Here is a 24,434-nt window from a genome sequence, read left to right on the forward strand (position 1 = left end):
ATTCTTAGAACTGTGAAACAGCTTTTATATAGAGCTGTGCTTAGTTGTCAATTTTTTCAGAATGAAAATCATTTAATTTAATTTAATAATATTCATTATGAAGTATGAAAATCTAAAAATGTTAAAAATGAGATTTGGTTACAGATTTGCCATGACTTTAAAATAAAACTAGGTGGCAGCTCCGGCTCGTAACGGCTCAACTGTTTCGCAATTTGTAGTTAGAAAAATCTATATTGAATCAAAAATTGTAGGCCTTACAAAGGGCATAAAAAATACATGTCTTCGACAGTATTTATTGAATCGATTTGATAAAATTTTGTAAAATAATTTTTTTGAACCTACGATCCACAAGGTGTGCGGTGTAAACGGTGCTTACGTTCCAAAAAACATATGATTTCCACTTTACCGGCTGGTGTTACGTTTGTATCTGCAGCAAAATGCTTAGGATTTTTAATTTTCGCTTTGGGTATCGCTTATATTCAGTGAAAGCGGCTAAGAAAGATGCAAAGAGATATACAGACACCATTAACCTGCCAAAGACCAAGTTTCCCAACCGCCTGAGCTCAGCAAAACGTGAGGAACAGGAGCGTTTGATTTTGGAGGCAAGTTCTTGGCTATAACTAAATCTTCAATTACATGTATCATATTTCCATTTCAGAAGAAGATCGCCGTTTCCTATGAGTACCAGGAGCAGCATTTGGCTGGGAAGGGGGAACCCACCTTTGTCCTTCACGACGGACCGCCCTATGCCAATGGACAACTCCATATGGGACATGCGGTTAACAAGATTCTGAAGGATATTACCTTGCGCCAACGGGTGGCACATGGCCAGCAGGTAAGCTACATTCCCGGCTGGGATTGCCATGGCATGCCCATCGAACTAAAGGCCACCAGCACGGCTCCTGGTCAAAATGCTCTGGAAATTAGAAAGAAATGTGAGTCTAGTCCTTAGAAATATACTCTTTAATAACACCTAATGATCTCCTACAGCTCGCTCCTTTGCCTTGGAGGCCATCAAATCGCAGAAGGAGGAGTTCAGCAGCTGGGGCATCTTGGCCAACTGGCAGAAGGATAATATCTACATGACCTTCCAGCCAGAGTTCATAGTCAATCAGTTGCAAATGTTCCACCATCTCTATGAGAAAGGACTGGTCTATCGGGATTTAAAGCCAGTTTACTGGTCACCATCATCCAGGTGAGTTGGAGATACTTTACAACAATAATAATACGAAAATATATTCGATTAGGACAGCCCTAGCTGAGGCGGAACTGGAATATGACCCCAATCACATAAGTCCCTCGGTATATGTGAGATTTGCTTTGAGTCCAAGTGCCTTCAACGAAAAAAATAAGAAAATATATGCTCTTGTATGGACCACAACTCCTTGGACGTTGCCGAGTAACCAAGCCATTTGCTACAATGCCTCCTTGGAGTATGTTCTAGTCAGACTATCGGATCACAAACCGGATGAGCTATATCTCCTGGCCTCAGCGCTTGTGGCAGACTTTGAGGCTAACACCCAGTTGAAATGTGAAATAGTCCAGACAGTTAAGGGCAACTCATTGGACAAGCTCAGCTATAAACATCCCATAGACAAGGATCAGTCGAATCTGCCCTTCTTCGATGCTAGCCATGTGCAGGATAGCAAGGGTACAGGATTGGTACACACAGCTCCTGCCCATGGACCCGAAGACTTCCTGGTTAGCCTGACCAAGAAAATACCGGTAAAATGCCTGGTGAATGAGGAGGGTATTTACACAAAGGAGGCTCCCGAGTTTCTGCGCGGAAAATCGGTACTGGAACAGGGAAATCCTCTTGTGCTAGAACACATAACCAACGATGTGGTATGCTCTTCCACGATGGAACACTCCTATCCCATAGATTGGCGCACAAAGCAGCCTGTGATAATTCGCGCCAGCGAACAGTGGTTCATCAATACCGAGAAGCTGAAGACGACTGCTGCCGATGCCCTGGAGCAGGTGGAAATCTATCCCCGAACCAATGCGGAGGCGAGCAAGAAAGCATTGCTTACCCAGCTCCAAAAGAGGCCATATTGGTGCATCTCCAGACAGCGGGCATGGGGAGTTCCTATTCCCGTTTTCTACAGTCGGGAGACGGGAAAAGTGGTACTCAATTCCGCTCTGATTAACCACCTCTGTGATCTGTTGCGCCAAGAAGGATCGATAGACTTTTGGTGGGCCAAGTCGGTGGATGAACTGGTTCCCTCTAATATACTCAAAGAACTGGGCTATAAAGCCGAAGATCTCGTTAAGGGCAGCGACATATTGGACATCTGGTTCGACTCGGGCAGCACTTGGTCTGCAGTGCTGAAGAAGGATAAAGTAGCCGATCTTTACTTGGAGGGATATGACCAATTCACCGGATGGTTTCAATCCTCCCTGCTCATGAGCATTGCAGCCCGAGGAACTGCTCCCTACAAGTGAGTAAAAGTATAGCTTTAATTTAATAGAAAACCCCTTTAATCTTGATTTTATTAAAGGGCGCTCTTTGTACACGGCTTTACAGTTGATGAGAAAGGTTATAAAATGTCTAAATCGCTGGGGAATGTCATTTCTCCAAAGCAGATTACCAAAAAGTACGGAACAGATGCCCTGCGGTGGTGGGTGGCCTCTCATGGAACCCAACACATGTCCATCACGGTCAGCGATAAGTTGCTGCAGCAGGCGGCTGAAAATCTGAGCAAGGTTCGTGGCACCCTGCGGTATCTAAAGGGTGTGATTGGAGAGAGGCAAACGGACAAGGAACTGCTACTAAATCTCGATAAAAGCTATCTTAATAGGTATTTGCTGAGCCAGTTGGTTGAGTTTGAATCAGAGGTAGGAGACTGATTAAATCGTTCGCTTTTTCTTCTAATAATTTTCTTCCTTTTAAGGTGGAGCAACTTTACAAGGCATACGAGTACAATCGTGTAGTGGCCTGTGTTCAAAACTTCCTTGCTAATCAGGTGTCTGCCATCTATGTGCATCTGATCAAGGATCGCCTATATTGCGGCGACGATCGGGAGCTGCTTGCCATTCGTCAGACGCTTACCCAATGCTACGAACAGCTCTGCAAGAGCCTATGGCCCATTGTGCCCTTCCTGGTGGAAGAAAGCTGGAGCTACTACGACGTTGAAGGAGGAGCATTCCATCAGCAGAAAGTTCAAGCTAAATCAGAATGGAAGGACTCTGAAGCCACTGAGGTGGTAAACGCAGCGCTTGATGTGAAACGTCTCATTAACCAGCAAGCTGGCGAGGTCAACACCTGGCACTTGGCGGTGACCATCAAGGGAAGTAAGCTAGATTTGCTACAGAAATTGCAAAACACTCTTGGAGAATCTGTGAGAAATTCGGAACTATGTGAGATACTGCAAGTGGGTTCTGTTACGATCCTACAATCCGATAATCACGACTTGGAAATAGCTCTAACTACACTCCAGACATCGCTGTGCCCACGTTGTCGTCGCTACAGTTTAGAAGACAATGGAGAGCAGGAGACTTGTCAACGTTGCTCCGAGGTATTGGAAGCAAGAAATTAATATTAGAATATGTTGTTTTTTAGGTCTAAGGAATACATTTATGTTTTTAAAAACTCTGTAAGCACTTCATGAGGGTATCCCGAAGCTTGAGACGAGTGGTGGGCTTTCCGCCGCATATAATGTGCGTCTCGTTGTCCTCGAACTTGATGACCGTGTCCTCGTTGACCAGGTTCAGAGTCAAAGCCCCGCCAGTGCGGTCCAACTTGATGTTGGAGAAGCCGTCCTGTGCCAGCCGCTTCATCACAGCCTCCACATCGATGCTGCCGTATTCGTACTTCACGTTTTTGAGCACATCCTCCTTCGATGGAGCGCTGGTATTCGAGCTGGTCTCTTCTTTAATGGTGTCCGCACACGGCTGGATGCAGTGGACCTTGTCCTTCACCTGCAGAACGCCGGTCAGCGTGGAGAAGGTCACTCCGGCAGCCACCTCTCGGGGCGAAATCTTTTGGGCCAGCTCCGAGGTGATGTAAATTCTATCCAGCTTCCTTTTCAACGGCAGGCGGATAATCTCGCCGCACTTGAACGTTATGATCTTCTTGTCCGGCTGTTCTATGAACAGATTCGGCGCCGAGGGATGTGGCTTTGTGTACGCCTCTGGGATGACCAGCACGTTGGGCTTCAGCTCCTTGATCAGCTTATTGGCCTGCTGATAATTCAGGGAAGTATCTATGGGGCAGTAAAAGGCCTTCATGGCGAGCGGCTGAAAAGGCGCAAGTACTTGCAGATAGGGGAAGTCTGGCTCCGTGAATATGATGGAGTTATTGGGATTGTTGCCCCACATCTCAATGAAGTGCACGGCGTCGCCGAAACGCAGGCTGGGATGTCCACAGAAAACCACGCAGGGCTATGGAAGAGTTAAAGGAATTAAAATATATGTGATTCTACAAATCTCCAAATAAATAAACCCTACCTGCCGGAAATCCTTGCTAAAGCCCTCGGAGAACACATGGTTATAGTGCTTCAACTTGTTGTTGCGCAGATAGAAGGCATGCGGGAAAGGATCGTCTGGGAGATACACCTTATTCTGCTTGGCCGAACTGAGCCACTCGGCCAGGATGTTGGAGTAGGCCAAGGAGCTGTCTGCCACGGGGGAGATGAAGAACATGGGCACATTGTTTAGGCCAGCGTTCTCCAGATTCTGTGTGAGGCATTCAAACAAGTCATAGACCACTCCAGAGGGATAGCAGGGAATCAGGGCGGATCCATTGTTCCGAATCGTTAGAGCCACATTCATGCAAAGCTCGCCCAGCTTGGTGTCCGGATTGACCGTCGGCGCCTGCGTCAGCCCGGTCATGATGAGCACATCGGCGTGCTTCAGTGCCGACTGATTGATGGGCCTTGGGTGCGTGGTCAATGTGGAGGAGCCGCTGACGTAGCAAATCTTCTCGTGGGCCGTGCTCAGCACCCAGTTGCTAGAGCCCAGACAGTAGCCAGAGCTCACGGGCGTGGCAATGAAGGCGCCCAGAATGTCCAGTTTCTCGTCGTAGCCCATGATGGTCACCTTGGACAGACTGCCCTGCACATCCTTGAGACTGAAGATGGTGCGCCACTTCTTGGCCCGGAAGGCTTCGCTCAAGGGACTCGGCAGCAGGTGGAGCTTCTCTTTCCACAGCCGAGCGGTGCATGCCTTGGGCGACACCTCGATGTAGTCCACCAGTTCCTCCAGGAAAAACCTGCCGATCTGCAGCGTTGGCTCCGTGGCATAGACCTTGCCCTTGAAGCCCGTGTTCTCCGTGATGTACGGCAGGGCAAGCATATTGAGATAATTCGAGATAAGTATCACATCCACCTCACTGAAGTCCAGCATCTTGTCCATGGGCAGATTGAACTCCGGCGTGGAGTCCACGAAGACGCGGCCGCAGCAGTCCTTCAGCTCGCCATCCATCTGGGGATCGTGGTCGCGGCTGGGCACGAAGTTGGGCAGATTGGACCACTTGAGGGACTGCACGAAGGGCAGCGGCAGGAAGTTGAGCACCGTCTGCTCCGTCAGGCCGCAGTCCAGCATTATCCTCAGGCCCTTGAAGGTAATGATGTAACATGGCTTGGCCAGGTCCCCGCTGAGGCAGTACTGGAAAGGGAAGTGTTACTTCCGCTGATAGGGAGATCTTTATAATCGCAGGATGACTTACCAAACGCATTTTTAGAAACCGCCGATTAGACGATGCAGATTTGTTTATATTTTGGACCAGGGATGGAGAGGCATTCCTTTCCGACTGGTTCCCGTTTGAACCGGAGTCAGTGGTTCATTAAAAAAAACAACAAGTAAATATTATTAAAATCAAATCTGTGATTAAATATAAATTAAAAAAGTATTGAGCTTAGACGTAAGTAAATTTAAATAAATCTTACAGTTTATTTTACCAGTTCCATTAGTTGCTGTGTTCCATCCCTGGTCATCCCTAAGCGTCATTTGAATATTTTATTTCCTCCCGGTTTAATGATGTCTCAAGAAATCCGTGTTTTACAATGCATTCAATGCCAAATGTACCAGGTGAGCACTACAAATAACTCTATTACACCCCCATTCTATATAAAAACTCTTCCATTTAGGTGGACATTGTGAAGAAAGCGAACAAATGGCAGTGTAAAATTTGCCGGCAAAAGCAGAATTTGCTGAAGGAGTTCTTCAGGGGATCAGGTACTTATTTAAACCTATGTAGTTTAAATTTAAAATCAACATACGTGGAATTAATATAAATTTCAGGACCAGAATGCCGTGCCAAGGTGCAGCAGCTAAACTTGGAGCGTGGATTGCAGGAGGAAAAACTGGAGGAGGATCTATTCCTCACAGCCCAGGAGCAAGTGGATCAGATGGAAAACAGCCTTGAAAAACAGAATAGTACTCCCCAAAAGAAAATGAATAAGTGGGCAGACTATGTGGATGGACCCATTGAGATCCCCCAGAAAACTGCAGCAGTACCTACGGAAATCGAAGATGAAAAGCAAGAGGAACTCCCCATGAATTTTAATAAATCCAGGAACAAGGTATCAAGGTCCAATAAACGTCCTGCTGCAAGTCTGCCAGCTATCAATAAGAAAAGTTGCTCAAAATGGAACGATTTCTTATAACAGAAGTTATAAAACAGTTCGTTTATTACATATGATATTTTGTAAGCCATTATTGTTATAACCATGTTCCAAAATACCTTCCCAACCTCCAAAATCCTAAGAACTATGATTTCTAAACTAGTAAATGGATAAAACGTTTCTTTATTTCAATAAAAATATTTTGATCATTATAGTTGTTCATTACGTTTTATTAAAATCCGTTTCGTTCTTGTATTTATATATATGTTGTGTGTGAATCGTGTGGGGACCGAGATGTTCACATCTACACAGAATACATTGCCTTCCGTTGCACTAATGCTACAAAAATACAAGTTGCATGATCCGCTAAGTAATGTAAGTTAAAGGGTGGTTGTGTATAGGGGGGTTAACTAATTGCCAATCGGGCAACATGTTGGACATGCTTGGCTCCACGTGTCCCAATTGGTTTGAATACTCGTGGAGAGATAAGAGTTTGGTTATAGTTAAGTGGCGCTTGGACGCGCGTTAATCTTGAGAGAAATCGTAATATTAGTAGCCGACTACGTGTATATAACCTAAATCCGCCGCCTAGGCGCTACCGCCAGTGGCCCCGGCGCCCTCCTTTTTGGCCACCTTCTCATCGGAGCCGGTCTCGTCGATGTCATTGGACTCGGTCTCGCCGCCGGGTGCACCACCGGCCTTGCCCGACGACCTGCGTCGCTTGCGGTTGACGCGCCACGGACGCATGGGAAACTTCATGGCCGGCAGCGGCTCCATGCCGAGCACTTTGTAGATCTGGCGGAAGGCAATGTAGCGCAGGAACAGCTGTGCCGACACAGTGAGATCCTCGCGTTCCTGCTTGGTCAGGTCCAGCAGGGCGTCGGTCGGATCCTTCTCGCAGGGATCCAGCAGGCCAGGTCCATTGATCAAAAAGCCCGAGGACAAGGCCTCCATGATGCGGCGCATGCAGTCGCCGGGAGAGATTGGAAATCCGGCCGACGAGATCACCTTCTCCACGAGCAGCTCCAAGGACCACTGAGGCAAAGCCTGCCAGGAGACCACGCGCTGGCACAAGTCCCTCAGGATGCGAATGACCATTACGCACGACTGCAGGCCAGTGGCACGGGCCTGGAACCACTTGGCATGGCGCAAGTCAGCCAAAGCCTGTAAAGAGTATTTAATAAGTGTCAGGTTTTTGGTTCAGGGATGGTGATATGGATTTGACTCATCGTTTTTAAAGCAATAATGCTGTGTGATAAATATCTCGATATCTTAAAGAGCTTTCAAAATAAACGTTAAAATTTAAATATGTTGTTACTAAAACATTTTAAAATGGCTGTACTAACCAAAAATATTTTAAAAACCAAATTTAAATCAATTAAGAGTAGGTTTTTCAATGTCATGTTAACTTTTGACGTTAAGTTAAATAGCTTTTTCGAAAACATACAGTGTCTCAATACCTTAATGTTTATCTGACTAAAAATTCTTAACTAGAGGAAATGTTCTAGTTCAATGTGTAATTTGTATTGTAAGCTCATGCTAACTTTCTCTGACAGATAAGAACCTACAACCTTAACATGACATTGAGAAAACGACTCTCAAACAAGACTGTTAAGATCTTTAAACATGAATCTCCTATTATTATTGATTATTATTACTTACACGAAGGCACGGCTCTCGGGCCAAGTATTCAGCATCGCCTTCACCATCTTCGCTGGTGGAAACCTCGCCTGGATTGGTGTCGCGCAGCAAGGGCGAAGTGAGGGTTATTTTAACCGAGACAGACTCATCCAGCACGATTAGGGCGGCATCCTCGGCGTTGACCTCAACGCGATAATTGACCTGAATGTCGCCTGAAATCAAGAGAGCAAAAACACAAAATCTTAATAAAGACATCTTTGAAGGCGGACTTAATAACATCGAAATACTAGATTCGACTTGGAAAAAGAGACAAACATTGTGGGTGAAGCAAAATTCCAGTGTGGGCCCGCAAAATGCACGTACATTGTATATATTGTAAAATAGTGATTAGCAACAATACAATAAGTATTGTTCAAATGGGGACTTGATGCACGGTATGAAAAGCACGAATAATGTTTGTTTCTTCCCACGATCCTCGTATTCGCTCGGGTCCCAGCAAACAGGAGATTCGATCGACTTGCGTGCTGGGATCGGTATGGTATCGGTATGGTATCTCCGTTTTGGGGTCTCGTAAACGGAATTGCAAGCTCGAGACTCGGACTCGGCGTCATCCACCCGTTGCAATTCCACTTAGAGCGCGCACACCTCTGGTTATTTCTGTTTATTTACTGAATTTCGACTTGAACTATTTAACGGATTTGTTTGTTGGTTAGTTTAGTTTTGCATTAGAAAATATTGAACGAAATTTATGGCTGCGGGAAACGTTGACCAGACGTCTCTGTATTCAGTATTCTCCATTCACCGTGCGCAACGCAAATTTCGCTCGCAATTTTGACTTGCATTTATACATTGGAATTTTCTATATTGGACAATCAAGCTTGATACACACAATTCGACCGCATGGACATATATATGTATACGAGATAATATATTGTATAGATATATTTGCTTATGGTTTCGAGTAAAAGATGGAGGCGCCACACATCAGCGCTGCAATTTTGGGCTCTAGCACTTGCATCTCGTGTGTGGATCAATCGCATATTGCTTCTTGGCGTGCTGTTGTGTGGTTCAACTTCATGGCCAGGCCAGCAAAGGACTTTATTTACACAAAGTTTTGATCATCCGGTGGCGGAAACGAGCGAGCGCACAAACTTTGTATAAATATATTCCTTTGGTTTCGAATTTCAGTTGGTTAAGAGTTTTGGTTTTGGTTGTGGTTGTGGTTTTGATTGTTCATCAAGGAGACCACACCACACCACACCACATGATTAGACTGCAGGAGGCTGGACTGACTTGTGGCACCGAGTCCGCGCTTGTTACCGTGACGATCCGCTGGTGGTGATTGGAGTGGAGTGGAGCGGAGAGCAGCAGCAGCAGCCGAGCGGGAGGAGGAGCAACCTGGGAGGGCTGGGCTGGGCTGAGCTACAGCTACAGCTACAGACGGCTAACTGAACGACACACTCTAGACTCAAGACACACGGAGCTTCTAGGCTAAGGCTCAAGGCTCGAGGCTCGAAACTTATCCTGCAGAGAGAGAAGCTGAAAACGGCAAATACGGTTTTTATTCGCAATTAGTTGCTATGTTGGCTGGGGCGTTGGGCGCGGTTTGGCGGGCGTGGCAATCTATATCCACCGCAACAACAGGGCTCAACTCCTAGTTGTCCTAGTTTCTATGTACAATAATTTGATTTAATTAAATTTGATTTGATTTGATTTGCTGACTTTTTCCACACAAATTGCCCGTCGAACGTGAACGTAATGAATAGCGAATATGAGTTGCGTTCATCTTGCATCTTGAGCGCTCCGAAAATCGTTTTTTGCTCATTTTATTTTTTTTTGTAGTTTTAGTTGACTCGTTAAAGCCGCTTCCAATTTGGCCAAATTCAACTGCGCTGGTCAGTGTGAAATTGGCCAAGCTAAGAACGTATGTATTTGTTTTGATTCAGTGATTCAGTGATGCTTTTCAGCCGCATTTATCACTCAAGCCATTTCTCTGGAAAAAGTTTTCATCTGATCCTCTCAATAGGACAACCGAAATGTCATTCAAGAATATAGGGCTATGCAATGACTACGATGGCAGCTGCCTCATCTCAACTTACCTGCCACCTCCTTAAGTTTGTCGGGCAGCACATTGGCCACACGCTGCAGGAGACCCGCCGTCGGCTTCTCCGCACAGAGGACAACCAATTCGACGGCGTTGTCGCCGTGGAGCAGCAGCCCCTTGGCCAGGTAACCGACTCGCATCACTCCCTTCAGGATGCGCACCACATTGCCGCCATTGTCGGCGTCCTTGTGGAACGAAAAGATCTGGTTGTCGCGTCCATCCTTCTCCGACGTCTTGTCGCCCTTGTCCTTCTTGTTGGACGCTCCGGCATCGCTGGGCTGCTCCGCCAGGGCATCGGAGACCAGTTTCAGGGCCCGCTCGGTGTGCGAGACGATGCGCTGGATGGTCTGCAGCTCCTCCTCCTTGGGATAGATCTCGGCGTGACGCGCTATGGCGTGGCGATCGTCGGTGCTCTCCGGGCGGCGCACATTTCCGCCGGGCATCATGCCAAAGTGCGGCGGCGGTCCATTGCCCATGCGACCAAAGCGCTGGGCACCTGCAAAAAGAGCATATCAAACATATTTGTGCTTATTAGCCATGATCTTAATTAGAAATTCCATTTAAATGCCGGAAAACAATTAAGGTTGAACTTCCGCTTTACAGATTAAGGCTTCAAGTTAAGAAAGTTTGACTTTTGGTATATTCTTTCTTATTAAGAGATTACATTTATATCTATAAACTAAACAAACTAACCAAACATTGTGATACAAGAAGAACAAAAAGCTTGGGATAGCAAAAGCACATTAAAAACATTTTTAAAAATCAAATTCTGCCTTCCGAATGGTAGAAATTAACCACATTAAATATAATTGACGAAATTTGTAAAAGAGTATATTATCTAAGCAATCCAATGCTTTAATAGGGAAATCAAATAAATAAAATCAATAAAATCAAATTGGTTTAAAATTGGTATGTTGTTAGAACTTAAATTAAACGAATCAATAGAAGTTAGATTCCGGCAAAATAGTTACGTAACTAAACCACCTTATTTAATATTTACGACTTGCCCTGCAAGTGATGCTACGTATTTCTTCAATAGGGGTGGTTTATAACTGGTTTAACTGGAGCACTGACCCACCCCAAAGAATGTTGTGTGCGAACTCACCTCCGAAACTGCGGGACATCCAGTTGTTGTAGTCATACTCCTCGTTGTACTGGCGGTTGCGCTGCTCTTCCCAATAGCTGCCGTCGTGATCATCGCCGCCGCGATGCGAGGACATCATGGCCCGGTTGGCACGGGCCTCGGCCAGACGACGCTGGCGCGGAGTGGGCTTGAAGTCCACCACCAGGTCGGGCTGCACCTTGCGCTTGTACTGCAAGCGATGGCGGCGGCCCTTCATGTGCATCTCTTTGGCATTGGGGTCGTTGAACTTGCAGTCGCACAGCTTGCAGTTGAAGCTCAGTATCTTGCCCTCCTCATCTTTGACCTCCTCGATATACTCGCCGCCCACCGGCTTAATGTTGTCCGTGTTCTCGCCCAGCGAATCGTCCAGATTATCATCAAGGTCTCCAGCTGCATCGCTTTCGTTCGAGCCGCCGTCAGTCTTAGCAGCGCTAGCAGCCGCTGCTGTCGATCCACCAGCCCCAGCGGCGGCGGGCACAAAGTTGATCTTGCCCATCTTCTTGGGCTCCTCGGAGGGAATGGGTTTGCCAAGCTTCTGGTGCAGCTTGACCACCTTCTGGTGCTTGGCTCCGCGCACATGGGCGGCATAGGCATCGGTGCCAGTGCAGGTCACGTCGCACAGCTCGCAATGGTAGTTATTTCCACGATTCTGAGTGGTACTCGTGGCACTGGCGGACATCTTCAGCGAGGCCTCGCGCTTCTTGTGCTTCTGTCCCTCGAGATGCTCCCGATAGGTTTGCGGTCCGGCGCACGAGATCTTGCACACCTCGCAGTAGTGCAGCTGCTGGGGGCGTGGCGGTGCCTTGGGGCGCATGCCCCTCAGAGCCGGAGCACCGGGAATGTTCGGTCCCATCTTGCGCTGATACCAATTATTGGCGCCGCCATTTGGCTTCTGGTTGGGATGATGCTGCTGGGCCACAAACATGCTGGCGGCATTGTAGAGGGCCGATTCATAGCCGTAACTGTTGCCCGACGGCGGAGCCGTGCTAGGGGGCTTGGGTCCACCATTCGACTTGTCCATTTTGCCCTTGTTGACCTGGTTCTTGACTGGCGGAGCCGAGTAGTGCGTCTTGCTGACCGAGGCTGTCGAACCGGAGGCGTTGTAGCTGGCCGACGATTGCTGATAGAATGTCTTGGTGGCGTCGTACGATTGCATGGCATTGCGGTAGTCGCCGTAGCCACCATAACCCCCTGCCCCCGGGCCCGAGGAGGCGCCAGCGCCTGCTCCTGCGCCTGCTCCACCGCCATAGCCACCCTGTCCGGCGGCCACGGCGGCGTTCTGATAGGCAGCCGCGTTCGCGTAGGTGGCATTGGTTACCGCCGGGTACGAGACCTGGCCAGTATTGTACTGGGTGCCGCCATAGTTGAACCCAGTGTAGTTGTTGTTGGCCATTGTCGTCGTCGTCGTCGTCGGTGTGCTGCAATTATTACGGAAATTGAATTTGTTTGACAATCTGTTTGCGCTTTACCATTTGCATTTGTGCAATTGCTATAGCCCCCCCACCCCTCCAAAATAACATACCATAAAGAGGTGCTCTACTTACATTAGCTATCCTAGCCGACTGTCAATATTTATGCGACTTCGAAATGCGGTTTAAGCCGGGAATTTATATGTGCTTTCCGGGTAATAGCCTGTTTATAGCTGTAAATGCAAAGTGGTCTTAGTCACGTCATGTTGAAAAAGGAGCGCCCCCTCCATTTTCCCCATTCGCTTTTCTCTATCGATTTTTACCCTGCACCTTTGGACGCACTTTTCGCGTGTTTCGCCCGCATGCAAGGTAGCACACGTGGAGAACCCCTTCTAGCAGCACTTTTGGCACAGATTGCACATGTTTTGGGCCCAGTTATTGTAATTTTAATTACCTCAATTCGTTGAAATGAAAATTTCTCTCGTGCGATATGCGCCGGCAATAATTTACGGTTACCTTACCGGAATATCGGAAATAGCTATCGATTGTTTGACAGTTGACAAGAAATACCAGTATATACCAAAAATACCAAACATGTCACGATATTTGTGAAACGGATGGGATCTTGTGATTACTAGTGATTTTATTCCCACTGACCACATCCTGCCATGTAATTTTTAAATGGGGACCTAAACTTCGTATTTGTTTTGCATTTTTTTTATAAAACACTATTAGAAATGGTTTATTTTAAATATTTTTTTAGTTGTTGACTTCGGGAGTGTTTTACCTTATAATCCCCCGATCTTTTCTTTGACTAAGCCCATGCCTTTCGAAAAATAAGATAACGAAGTTATTAATTACTCTTAAAAAATACATATTGAGGAATATATTATCAAATATTCACTTTGATCCAAGCGAAGACAGTGGGTTTTAGGAGAAATTTTGGAAACCTTGTGCACCATTCAGCAAACATATGACAGATAAATTTTAAAAAATAGTTGTTTTGGAGATGTTTAAAATAGTCTTTTAGTTTATCATAAAATCAAGAAAACGAATAACTAGATAACTAGATAGGTAACTAGAATTTTCAAAAAACTAAATAAAAGTTGGTTAAAAAAATATTTTCCAATTTTTAGTTTAAATAGGGTTTATTGGGAATATGTTCCTTTTCCGATTATAAAATTACAAACGTAATATTTTTGTATGTACTTAGTAAAACAAATCTATAATTAGGCGTTTACTAATGTTTCCCATGGCGAAATTACTTGTCCTTCTTTTCCGGATCCTTCGACTTGTCATCCTTGGACTCTTCCTTCTTGGCTTCTTCCGGCTTGGCCTCCTTTTTGTCCTCATCATCCTTCTTAGCATCACCCTCCTTCTTAGCCTCACCCTCCTTCTCCTTGCCGTCCTCAGCCTTCGGCGGTGGAGGAGCATCCCCAGACATACTGGCGGCCAGTTGGGTGGCCTTGGCCAGTACCTCCTCCGCATCCCCGACCATGTAGAAGGCTATCTCCGGTATGTCGTCGTAGTCCCCATTCAACAGCCTCTTGAAGCCCTCCACACACTTCTCCACGGGCACCAACTTGCCCGGGTGTCCGGTGAAGATCTCAGCCACTTGGAAAGGCTGCGAGAGGAAGCGCTGCATCTTGCGGGCCCTGGCCACCGTTAACTTATCGTCCTCTGACAACTCGTCCATGCCCAGGATGGCGATGATGTCCTGCAGCGACTTGTAGGCCTGAAGAGTCTTCTGAACCGCACGGGCCACATTGTAGTGCTCTTCGCCCACAACGTCCGGATCGAGGATGCGGGACGACGAGTCCAAGGGATCCACAGCCGGATAAATGCCCAACTCGGCAATGGGGCGAGAAAGGACGGTGGTGGCATCCAAATGCGAAAAGGTAGCCGCCGGAGCGGGATCACTGAGATCATCGGCGGGCACGTAGACAGCCTGGACGGATGTGATGGAACCGTTGCGGGTGCTGGTGATCCGCTCCTGCATGGTGCCCATGTCGGTTCCCAGTGTCGGCTGATAGCCCACAGCCGAGGGAATGCGTCCGAGCAGGGCCGACACCTCCGATCCCGCCTGGGTGAATCGGAAAATGTTATCAATAAAGAGCAGCACATCCTGGCCGTCAACATCGCGGAAATACTCGGCGATGGTCAAGCCGGTGAGGACCACGCGGGAACGAGCACCTGGGGGCTCGTTCATCTGGCCAAAGACCAGCACCACCTTCGAGGAATCATCCTCCGTGGAAATAACCTTGGACTCTATCATCTCGTGGTACAAGTCATTACCCTCACGTGTCCGCTCTCCAGCGCCCACAAACACGGAGTAACCGCCATGGGATTTGGCTATGTTGTTGATCAGCTCCATGATGAGCACCGTCTTGCCCACGCCGGCTCCTCCAAACAGACCGATCTTGCCGCCCTTCACGTAGGGAGCCAGCAGATCGATCACCTTGATGCCAGTGACCAGGATCTCAGGCTTTACGCTCAGATCGGTCAGCTCCGGGGCTTCGTTGTGGATGAAGGAGTAGTAATCCGACTTGATCTCGCCGCGATCATCGATGGGATCGCCCACGACGTTGAGGATACGGCCCAGGACGGCCTTGCCCACCGCCACACGGATGGGATAGCCGGTGTCGATGACCGGCTGACCACGCCGGAGTCCCTCGGTGGAGTCCATGGCCACGCAGCGCACGATGTTGTTGCCAAGGTGGTGGAATACCTATGCAGAAAGAAGTGTATCTTAGTATATTTATATTTTTAAAGCTTAATGAAATTTTAAGGATTTTAAATGCATTTTTTTTATAATTACAAACTAAATAATACAACTGAAATAATACTAAATACTTTTAAACCATGTACTAAGATTTAAAAAATAATATAATAGTTTTTTATATATTTTAAAATATCAAAGATCGTTGAATTTCAAGAAAAATTAAATTAACTTATGACTCACCTCCAGCACCAAGTTTTCAATAGGAGCATCCTGCACCTTGAGGGCATTGAGCACCTCGGGAACTTCCTCCTCAAAGTACACATCGATGACGGGACCGATGACAGCATGGATCACTCCCTTGCGACCCTTGCTCTCCAGAACCTTGCCTCCGCTGCCCGACTTCTCATCCTCACACTCGTCCTTCGGCTTAACCTCACACTCATCCTTCTCCTTAACCTCACATTCATCCTTGTTCTTGACCAGCTCGGCGTCCGTCTTGCAGACGTCCTTCGGCTCAGGCTCGCACTCATCGCTGGCTTTGTCTTTATCCTTGTCATCCCAAAGCGATGAGGATGCGTGTAAGAAACGGGCATGCTTTGGAAGGTGGGCAAAATTACCCATCTGGGTTCCCCCAGGAGCACCCTTAGCCTGGCCAATCTTCAGGCCGATCCGCGCGCAGGCTGCCGTGGTTTCTTATTTTTTAGAAAAAGCTAAGCTAGTAATCGGTTTATTCTTACCTGTGGCCACTTTAGTAAATGTCCCTAGCATTTTTATTAAGGTTTTTTCGTTTTGCTCCTTAAACGTCTTCGCTGCAAATAATTTTTGCTTGTAATAACCTCTTTCGTTGACAGATGCCAAGAAAGCCTACTAAAGTTAATTTCTTAAAATTTACCATGGGGATTTTTACGGATTCTCTGCGTTTGGGTTGTCACCTATTTTAGTGCAAGACGATTGGTTTTCTAACACTTTTCGTGAGGTCGCATCCCTCTATATTTCCAAAAAGTTTAAAAATATATATTTTTAAGTTTCTTCAGGGCTTCTGGTTTTTAATTTAACTTTACCAGACTTGTATTACCATTCCAAAATTGCATTCAAATTAATAATCGTATATAAAGAAACAAGGACATTTTTTAAATATATAACATATTAACTTACATTCATAAAAAATAAGAGTAGATTGGATTAAAAACCGATCTTGAGATAGTTTCCCTACTTATAAGGGTTGATTCAGGGTGTTACCTAGGTTACTGAAAGCCAAGTGCTGAAGCCCAAACATTACTGTCCGGAAGCTCATGGAAAATGGACGTACTATCGCATTACAGCTCACCCGTTGTTGAATTTCCGGCTACCCAGCCATTGGAGAAGCAGTATGCCCTGGTGGACAACTGCACGGGCACCGATCCACCGCCTCCCAGCAAAGATGCCGCCACGGGAACGCAGGAAAAGTTGCATGTGGCCACACAAACGGAGCTACGACTAGCTAGCAGCAAGGATGTGGAATACGACGAAAGAGCTTTGGCCAAGTGGTTACGCCAAATTTGTCCAATGATAGAGCGGGAGCTAATGAATCCCACTCCCCTGATGGAGGATCTGGCAATGATCCAGTGCCGGTTGGAGGAGGAGCTGCAGGTGTTCACCTACCAGAAGCTGGCAATGGGTGGGATGGAAAACTCGCAGGGACTGGCCATTTGGCTCTGTGTCCACACCAACAATGCTCCTGTTCTGGTGGCCACCACGGTGGCTCCCCATGATGACTGGTGCGAGCACGTGGATCAGCAGCTCAAGCTGTTCGTCCCCCAAAGAATGTCCAATGGCAACCTGGTCATCTACGCCGAAGCCAAAACTCTGCCCTTGAAATCATGCCTCCGAAGTCTGTGCACAAATCCTTTCAACAAGAACATGTTCGCGGGTTCCACCATGGATGGAGAGCTCTTCGTTTGGTTATATGAACAGGCGAGGGGTGCCGATTCCAGCTTAGATATAAAACAGCTCTACGGTGTATCCTCCACCCAGGGAGCTGCAGTTGCTCTCGACTGGCCCAGGGAACAGCTTCTGATGGCTTGCTATGCTAATGGTAGTGTTAGACAATGGGATTTGAGCAGAAAGATGACTCTGGATTGGGAGTAAGGACTATTGGGATTTGAAACAGTTGGTTGTTTTATAACATTTAATGTTTTTTTACTAGGTACTCCCTTCCCGCCACCATTACCTCGGAGCCCACAGCTATGGTGGCCCTAGGGCTAGATGACTTTGTGCTGGGCACTAACGACGGTGGCGTCTACCGCTGCTGGAGCACTGGTCGTCAAGCGGCAGCCACCAAACAGATCCAATTGCTGGCCCTAAGGCGACATCGTTTCATGGTCTCCACGCTGCTCCGAACAGAGATGGAAGGCAACCAGTTTGTCCTTAGCTGCGATCTAAGTGGTCAGGCCTTCTATCATGACATGCGACTTGTGGATGAGGTAGTTACATGACCAACATGACATTGTGTGACAGTTAAACATTATTTCTACTACTAAACAGGATATGGCCCAATTGATAGTCCAGATCCCATTGCCATTCAAGAACGTGATAGCCTGCAGTCGGGATGGAAACATCATCTACTGCCCAGGTAGTGATGGAGCTCTTGAATACTACCGGGTAAGTGATGGGGCCCATGCCCATGTCAGAGGAGGTCTTCGGGGCAAAGGCAGCCTCATCCGAAGCAGTGACAATGGGTAAGCTAAATACATTAAAAATAAAATTAGTTAATTTAAATTAAAATCTTACAATAATTGTCTTACAGTCGCTGGATAATTACCGGCCTCTATGGAGATGAGTTCCAGATTTTCTACGTGGAGTATTAAAGAGTCACTTCGGTTTTGTTCTCAGTTTGGAAATAATATATCTTATATTTGCATGACTGCTTATGTCAATATGTACGGTTTCATCATCTCATAGGGTTGCTATTTACACGAGTTTATTTTAAAATTTCTCAGATCTCTAACAAATACCACATGTAAATATAGACTATATATTGTATAAACAAGAGTTTTTTCTCTGTGTATAATTTCGAACGAAATGCAAAAATATATGAAATATTGCGTAAAATAAGACTGTTTTTTCGAGGATCTCGTTAAAACGGCGCTTTTATCAAAAGGATTCATAAAATAAAATTGTATCTATCTCAACTACTAATCATTCCATAGTGTACACTCTTTATCAGGCTCGAAGGCTAGAAAAAACATATAAAAATAATATGTGGTGTGTAGAAAAAGGTGTTACAATGACATAATTACAAAATGGCAATAAATACAAATCTTTTATAACCATTTGCCTAGAGTAAAATAAATTATACAATTAACATTAACGAGATATATAAATATATAATAGAACTGCACACAATTTTGCTAAATCTCTCACGCTCGAACGTCTGATCCTAACTGTCCAAATCACGCGATTCCACTCTAATCCACTTCAGTCCGATTTGCATCCACACGTTCAACTTTTCACTTAAGCTTAGATTGCAAGCTGCACTTTGCACATATCAAATATTGTTGGTTGCGATAGTTCACATAATAATAACTAGAAGCAACGTTCGCCCAGCTTCTGAGTCGCAGATAAATTCAGTTGAAGAGTACCGTGTTGGGGTCTTCATTATCCATCTGCTTTACATGGCGCAGCACATCTTTCTTGGTAATTACTCCGAGTAGGCGACTGCAATGGAATGCATAATAATCATTTATAACTCGTTAAATGGCATTTACTAAAAAACGTACCCGTTGTGTGTAACCAATGTTTGGCGAAGTCCTAGCTTGCGGAACATGTCCACTACCGTTTCCATGGGCGTTTGATCCGTCACTGTGATCGGCGCCATGTCCAAGATCTTTTTCAGTTTAAGCGGCTGGGGCCCCAGATTTTGAATGGGCTGGGTCGAGGTAAATAATACTATGGAGCTGCTGCTGATTCCCTCAATCAGACGCTTGGCGTTGCCTAAAAAAAGATGGTGTTAATGGAAAATAAGCTTGGAGCTAGGCAAGACCCACCTATGGCCAAGTTAAGATCCCTGCGCAGCACAAAGCCCACCAAATATTGATTCTCCCTGGATACCACCACTGGATATCCATTGTGTTCGGTTTCTTTTAGCAGGTTCTCCACATCGTCTACCGTCATGGAGTCTTGGGTGATGACATTCAAAGTTTCATTGCGCCTGGAAGGGAGTATTTGTTAGTTTGAATCGGATATATATAATATATATAACACTCACTTGGGCTGCATCACATCTGCTGCCAGTGTTGTGTGCGCAAATTCCTCCTTGCTGTCTAGGAACGGATAACCATTTAGCGCTATGTGCGCATCGTAGATGCCTTGTCTGCCCAGAGCGTCGCCCACCCACTTGGAGGCCATCGCAGCTGCCATCAGAGGTACAATGTACCTTACTCCGCCCGTCAGCTCAAACATGATCACCACCAGAGAGACGGTCATACGAGTGACACCTCCCAGCACAGCTGCTGCTCCCACAACCGCATACAATCCGGGTGTAATGAGATTGCTGTCCGCACACTCGCCCGTAAAGAACCAGATGTTGGGATAGCTGTATGCAAACTGTTCCACGCCGATTCCCACAATGCGACCCATGATGGCTCCCAGCAGGAGAGACGGAATAAACAGACCAGCCGGCACTTTCATGCCAAATGTAAAGATAGTGAGGGCCAGTTTGAGTATAAAGGTGAGCATCAGCAGCCAAATGGAGCTGTAGACACCGGGACCTGGTTCCGTGACCTCGATGATGGTGTTGCCCGTCGTGATGTTCATGCGCTTGTAGTCGCTAAAAAAAATAGGGAACATGCTTAGATTTTCGAATTACATACTCTTATTTCATAAACTAACCACAAGGGATTGGTGACATCGCCGGGAGAGCACTTGCTGACCAACAGGAATATCAGTTCATTCATGTTCATGCGGGTAAATGGGTTGGGGTAGCAAATGATGCCAGTGACCAGGGTGACGAAGAGCACTTCCATGACGGGGTACTGGCCCAGCTTGCTGAACTTCCTGTAGCGGCACCACCACAAATTGGCCTTGATAAAGAATGTTCCAATAACACCCTGTAAATTGAATCATGTTAAAAAAGTATCGTTTTTTTAAATTCATAACGAACTTACTCCCATAATTCCTAGGAATACAAAAGGAATGAGTTCAAAGAAGATCCAGGGCTTGTTGTACTCAACGAAAAAGAGCACGGAATGCTCGTTGCCAAAAGGAGTCAGAGATCTCAGGACGAATGCAGCAATCAGCGCACAAAAGAAGGAGCGCCACAGCGTCTTTAGGGGGAAGTAGTAGGAAACTTCCTCCAGCGAGAACAAAACTCCTCCGATCGGTGCTCCGAAGGCCACAGAGACACCTGCTGCTGCTGCCGCCGAAAGAATCTCACGCTTCTTGGCCTCATTTCGACCGTACTTCGGGAATACGTGCGAGAATATGTTTCCAATACAGCTGGCAATGTGGACCATGGGTCCCTCCTTGCCCAAAGTGAGGCCAGCGGACACAGACAGCATTAGACCCACTGATTTGATCAGCAGCGTCCATTTTCCCAGATAGCCGCGTATAATGAAGCCCGACAAGATGGTCTTTATCTCCGGGATACCCGATCCGCAAGCATATGGCGCAAACATGCGCACTAGTGAGGCGCTGAGCGAGGCGAATAGCAAGGCCCACAGCACATACCAGATGTAAGCGACGATATATGGTCCGGTGCCATTGCGATCCAGGCCAAAGATCTCAGGCCAGGTTTTCCACTGTAAAAGAAAGTTGTTTTAGTGTCTTATTTGTAAGAAAACGAATCGCACTCACAGTCGAGCAATTGCCTTCCTCAAACACCGACTGTTTCGCCGGATAGCAGCATTGTTCCCGGTTAAACCAGAAGGCGGGTGGACAGATACCATGCTTAAGATCCGACATCCAACTGGCTCCAATGTCCACCATACCCGCCACACAACCCGCGGCTATGCCGACGAGCAGAACGCATAGCCAGCCAGATCCGGCATCAATCGAGCCCTGAAAGAATAAAGTTGATCAAGTGTTTCATAGTGATATAGGGGAATCTCACCTTTATCAGATCCCACAGGGAGTCCTGTCGCTTCTTCACTATATAGCGATGTCGCATCCGGTCGCGGGCAATGTCCCGCTGCCAATCGATGGTGTGAAAATCTTCGTACTGTCCAATGCCAGGAATATCATCTTGTACATCCGAGGAACCATAGAAGGATAGTGCTCCTACGGCAAGAAAAAAGAATACAATAAGCATTTTTAGTTGACAATTTAGGCTCTGTTTTACATTGTCTAGATTGAGTGGGTTATTACTTGATTAACTTAATTTTAATGGTCAAAGTCCATAGAGAAAATAATAGTTCTGAACATTTTACTGTGTTTCTAAGTATGTTCACAGAAAAGCCACAGAATTTTATAACCTTACTTAAATGTCATGTAAGTGATTGTTTATTATTGGCAGTAATATATATTTTTGACACGCAAAGCTGTATATTTTATATGATTACGACAATTTAAACACCACTCATTTTGTCGCTTCAATAAAGTTTGATATTACTATAGATATTTATCGTTTTAGCGTATCGTTAACATCATAATTATCCAATGATTGCAACTATCATCACACATGTGAATTAATATTTACCCAACAAATACAATGAATTCATTTTCAATCGAATAAACAATTCCCAATAGAAATGCCAGCTGGTTGTTTAGACAGCTCAGTGATTATTACGCCAAATAGTCATCACGTGTACAAACTATAGTTCTGTGATTCTTGTTTATATATCATGAATTTAACTGGTATTCAACCAGTGTCTCCACAATTATGCACATGTCTGTATGCTAATGATCGTTCGAATTAATTGAATTGCCCAGAGAGCGAGTACAGCTGTGTGCCACGCCACCGAAAACTGGGAGCCGGCGACGAGGCGAGGTGACGTCGCCTTACTCATATGATCATGATCTTGATTAACACCGCAGACAGTGACAGTGGATGCTTTACGCAATGGATCTTCTCTCTGAACTCACCGTCCATGGGATCGCCGAAGGCACTGTGAGTTGGCACATGCTGGTGGTGAAGCTGGTGCATTGTTCGCTGACTGTGATGATTGCCACCGCCGCCTCCGCCACCTCCACCGCCACCCAAGTGACCGAAATCTCGTTCGGTGTCCGATTCGGTGGCCGTTTCCCTGTGATAGCCACTGCTGCTTCCTCCTCCGCCTCCGCCGCCAATCACATCACCCGGACTGGAGCGCGGTGTGATGTCGATCATGTCCTCGTCGTCGGTGCCCGCCGCCGTTAGCGAGGTGGTCAGTTTGGAGTGCTGGGCCAGCGGATGGTCACGAAAAGATCCGTCTAGGTCACTGTCGCCGCCAGCTCCGTTTGTGTGGCCGTTCGACTGAAAAAAGCGCAAAATAACGAAAAGCTATGAGGTATGGTTTGTGGATTTGGAGAGGTAGAACCTAGCGCTTTGTTTACCCATCGTCTGTGATAAGATTAAGATCTCGGACAAAGCGTGATAGTTAAAATAATACACACATCTGAGCGTATGAATTACATTTGGCAGCATTTCCGCCCCCTTGCGCCAGATGTTACTTATTAGTTTTGTAGAATACTAGTGCAATCAGGCCCTTATCCGGGGTGCTTCAAAAGTCTCTTCCAAAGTCATACTCATTTCGTTGGAATTGAATAGAACGATATTTCAGTACCCACTTAACACTCTATTTGCTAATTCGGTCAAATATTAGTAACTCTAAAGAGATATAATATAATAAGTATGTTTTTTTAAACGAAACTGACTTTGAATAAACCCTGAGCTGTCTAGAATTAGGTATCTTGTTGTTTTATATAGCTTTTCTCTGAAAAACCAGTTCCGAAACCTAATATTATATTTTAAATAAATACTTTACAGCACTTTTTGAAAGTTCGTAAATAATGATGATTCAGAACTCGTATTCCCCAAACATATTTATCTAAAATTAACCAAAATTCCATTGTTTTAACCGTCGTCTTTTGTGCTGCGTAGGTGATATGGGAAATCCCCATGGGTCTGGTCTATCACGTACGGTGCGTACCTTTTTCATGACCGTTTGGTAGGCGGTTATGTAGCTGTTGCCCTCCGCAGCGGCCTCCCTGCTGCCCTTCAGCGGAAACTTTTCCATCGCTCGATCCTGGGATCCCGCGGGAATGGTTCTCTAGGCTACCAAAATACTGGGGGTTCCTTTTTGCGTTGCAGTGGAGTCCCAAAGAGCAGAGCAGCGGCAGCGCAGTTGCAGCGCAGCAAGCGCACGTCACTAAGTACAAACACACAAACAGTTGTCCGTTGGGCGAATCACCAATCACACTTTCTTTCCATTTCACTCGGCCCGCGGATGTAAACTCGTTTCGATTGGCATTGAGATGGCTCGAACAGGTATTTGATCGATTATATAGTACACATTACATTGGCAAAGTGCTTACTTTTGTGTGCTATGCTATGCGAATATTTTATTTTTTATTTGCAAAAATGCAGTGTGACCAGAGGGGCGAGGCAACAAAATACTAAATTTATAGCCGGATTCCGTAGTCACTTTATTGTGAATACACATTACTTTTAATAGGGTGTTACAAACGGATACTATTAAATTACATTTTTTAAATTAATTTATATAAGCTTAAATCGCAAGAAACGTCCTTAGTAAAAAGGAAAAATACAGATTCCTATCAAGACTGGCAGTATTTTTTGTCGTATTGCGTGCCTGCATTTGGCGCACTTTTTAAAAATATTGTTTGTTGCAGCCCTGAAAACTAAACCAAAATATTAAAATAGAACGCTAACTATAATTAAACTCACATTTAA

General features: G+C 46.0%; 7 protein-coding genes across 9 annotated transcripts; 3 read left to right on the plus strand and 4 right to left on the minus strand.

The window, feature by feature from the left end:
- Positions 1-419: 419 nt before the first annotated feature.
- LOC119554094 (isoleucine--tRNA ligase, mitochondrial) lies at positions 420-3,592 on the plus strand. Its single transcript, XM_037864843.1, has 6 exons — positions 420-602; positions 659-935; positions 991-1,195; positions 1,248-2,441; positions 2,502-2,838; positions 2,895-3,592. Exons 1-6 carry the CDS (start codon positions 438-440, stop codon positions 3,537-3,539), a joined length of 2,823 nt encoding a protein of 940 aa, XP_037720771.1. The 5' UTR covers positions 420-437; the 3' UTR covers positions 3,540-3,592.
- Positions 3,500-5,739, minus strand: LOC119554095 (integrator complex subunit 9). The gene is made up of 3 exons (XM_037864844.1): positions 5,669-5,739; positions 4,450-5,607; positions 3,500-4,383 (listed from the first exon to the last, which is right to left on the minus strand). Exons 1-3 carry the CDS (start codon positions 5,675-5,677, stop codon positions 3,586-3,588), a joined length of 1,965 nt encoding a protein of 654 aa, XP_037720772.1. The 5' UTR covers positions 5,678-5,739; the 3' UTR covers positions 3,500-3,585.
- Positions 5,740-5,954: 215 nt separating this feature from the next.
- Positions 5,955-6,728, plus strand: LOC119553247 (MRN complex-interacting protein). Its single transcript, XM_037863523.1, has 3 exons — positions 5,955-6,030; positions 6,090-6,177; positions 6,244-6,728. Exons 1-3 carry the CDS (start codon positions 5,977-5,979, stop codon positions 6,606-6,608), a joined length of 507 nt encoding a protein of 168 aa, XP_037719451.1. The 5' UTR covers positions 5,955-5,976; the 3' UTR covers positions 6,609-6,728.
- Positions 6,729-6,775: 47 nt separating this feature from the next.
- LOC119553246 (zinc finger RNA-binding protein) lies at positions 6,776-13,382 on the minus strand. Of its 3 annotated transcripts, none has more exons than XM_037863521.1 (6): positions 13,298-13,382; positions 12,979-13,076; positions 11,417-12,852; positions 10,307-10,807; positions 8,229-8,419; positions 6,776-7,730 (listed from the first exon to the last, which is right to left on the minus strand). In XM_037863521.1, the coding sequence occupies exons 3-6, from the start codon at positions 12,825-12,827 to the stop codon at positions 7,155-7,157; spliced, it is 2,679 nt and encodes an 892-aa protein (XP_037719449.1). In that variant the 5' UTR covers positions 12,828-12,852; positions 12,979-13,076; positions 13,298-13,382; the 3' UTR covers positions 6,776-7,154. The 3 variants fall into 3 exon arrangements, 2 of the variants coding, with proteins under 2 accessions (XP_037719449.1, XP_037719450.1); XR_005219757.1 differs by lacking the exon at positions 6,776-7,730 and adding an exon at positions 9,528-9,746 and having other exon boundaries at positions 8,288-8,419; XM_037863522.1 differs by lacking the exons at positions 6,776-7,730; positions 8,229-8,419 and adding an exon at positions 9,517-9,746.
- Positions 13,383-13,972: 590 nt separating this feature from the next.
- On the minus strand, positions 13,973-16,429 carry LOC119553084 (ATP synthase subunit beta, mitochondrial). The gene is made up of 3 exons (XM_037863233.1): positions 16,303-16,429; positions 15,806-16,245; positions 13,973-15,571 (listed from the first exon to the last, which is right to left on the minus strand). The coding sequence occupies exons 1-3, from the start codon at positions 16,331-16,333 to the stop codon at positions 14,105-14,107; spliced, it is 1,938 nt and encodes a 645-aa protein (XP_037719161.1). The 5' UTR covers positions 16,334-16,429; the 3' UTR covers positions 13,973-14,104.
- A 342-nt stretch (positions 16,430-16,771) lies between these two features.
- LOC119553086 lies at positions 16,772-18,469 on the plus strand. The gene is made up of 4 exons (XM_037863234.1): positions 16,772-17,688; positions 17,751-18,027; positions 18,089-18,282; positions 18,351-18,469. The coding sequence occupies exons 1-4, from the start codon at positions 16,865-16,867 to the stop codon at positions 18,409-18,411; spliced, it is 1,356 nt and encodes a 451-aa protein (XP_037719162.1). The 5' UTR covers positions 16,772-16,864; the 3' UTR covers positions 18,412-18,469.
- Positions 18,425-24,116, minus strand: LOC119553083 (H(+)/Cl(-) exchange transporter 5). The gene is made up of 10 exons (XM_037863232.1): positions 23,671-24,116; positions 22,625-22,994; positions 21,654-21,820; positions 21,398-21,601; positions 20,710-21,342; positions 20,435-20,652; positions 19,812-20,372; positions 19,591-19,754; positions 19,324-19,537; positions 18,425-19,261 (listed from the first exon to the last, which is right to left on the minus strand). The coding sequence occupies exons 1-10, from the start codon at positions 23,755-23,757 to the stop codon at positions 19,171-19,173; spliced, it is 2,709 nt and encodes a 902-aa protein (XP_037719160.1). The 5' UTR covers positions 23,758-24,116; the 3' UTR covers positions 18,425-19,170.
- Positions 24,117-24,434: the final 318 nt, after the last annotated feature.

This window comes from Drosophila subpulchrella, chromosome 3L (genome assembly GCF_014743375.2).
Source record: "Drosophila subpulchrella strain 33 F10 #4 breed RU33 chromosome 3L, RU_Dsub_v1.1 Primary Assembly, whole genome shotgun sequence".
Lineage (NCBI taxonomy): Eukaryota > Metazoa > Arthropoda > Insecta > Diptera > Drosophilidae > Drosophila > Drosophila subpulchrella.

Bases quoted from the DNA above. Each gene is read 5' to 3' on its own strand.
- LOC119554095 (XM_037864844.1), bottom strand. The intron at 4,384-4,449 runs GTAGGGTTTATT...ACTCTTCCATAG, and splicing joins TTAGCAAGGATTTCCGGCAG to CCCTGCGTGGTTTTCTGTGG.
- LOC119554094 (XM_037864843.1), top strand. From the start codon at position 438: ATGCTTAGGATTTTTAATTTTCGCTTTGGGTATCGCTTATATTCAGTG. The intron at 603-658 runs GCAAGTTCTTGG...TTTCCATTTCAG, and splicing joins AGGAGCGTTTGATTTTGGAG to AAGAAGATCGCCGTTTCCTA. The intron at 2,442-2,501 runs GTGAGTAAAAGT...ATTTTATTAAAG, and splicing joins CGAGGAACTGCTCCCTACAA to GGCGCTCTTTGTACACGGCT.
- LOC119553083 (XM_037863232.1), bottom strand. From the start codon at position 23,757: ATGGAAAAGTTTCCGCTGAAGGGCAGCAGGGAGGCCGCTGCGGAGGGC. The intron at 22,995-23,670 runs GTACGCACCGTA...CGCTTTTTTCAG, and splicing joins ACCAAACGGTCATGAAAAAG to TCGAACGGCCACACAAACGG. The intron at 19,755-19,811 runs GTGAGTGTTATA...ACTCCCTTCCAG, and splicing joins GCAGATGTGATGCAGCCCAA to GCGCAATGAAACTTTGAATG.
- LOC119553247 (XM_037863523.1), top strand. From the start codon at position 5,977: ATGATGTCTCAAGAAATCCGTGTTTTACAATGCATTCAATGCCAAATG. The intron at 6,031-6,089 runs GTGAGCACTACA...TCTTCCATTTAG, and splicing joins TTCAATGCCAAATGTACCAG to GTGGACATTGTGAAGAAAGC. The intron at 6,178-6,243 runs GTACTTATTTAA...TATAAATTTCAG, and splicing joins GGAGTTCTTCAGGGGATCAG to GACCAGAATGCCGTGCCAAG.
- LOC119553084 (XM_037863233.1), bottom strand. From the start codon at position 16,333: ATGCTAGGGACATTTACTAAAGTGGCCACAG. The intron at 16,246-16,302 runs GTAAGAATAAAC...AAACCACGGCAG, and splicing joins ATTTACTAAAGTGGCCACAG to CCTGCGCGCGGATCGGCCTG. The intron at 15,572-15,805 runs GTGAGTCATAAG...CTTTCTGCATAG, and splicing joins TTGAAAACTTGGTGCTGGAG to GTATTCCACCACCTTGGCAA.
- LOC119553246 (XM_037863521.1), bottom strand. From the start codon at position 12,827: ATGGCCAACAACAACTACACTGGGTTCAACTATGGCGGCACCCAGTAC. The intron at 10,808-11,416 runs GTGAGTTCGCAC...CTCTTTTTGCAG, and splicing joins GATGTCCCGCAGTTTCGGAG to GTGCCCAGCGCTTTGGTCGC. The intron at 8,420-10,306 runs GTAAGTTGAGAT...TCTTGATTTCAG, and splicing joins CAAACTTAAGGAGGTGGCAG to GCGACATTCAGGTCAATTAT.
- LOC119553086 (XM_037863234.1), top strand. From the start codon at position 16,865: ATGGACGTACTATCGCATTACAGCTCACCCGTTGTTGAATTTCCGGCT. The intron at 17,689-17,750 runs GTAAGGACTATT...TTTTTTTACTAG, and splicing joins AAGATGACTCTGGATTGGGA to GTACTCCCTTCCCGCCACCA. The intron at 18,028-18,088 runs GTAGTTACATGA...ACTACTAAACAG, and splicing joins ACATGCGACTTGTGGATGAG to GATATGGCCCAATTGATAGT.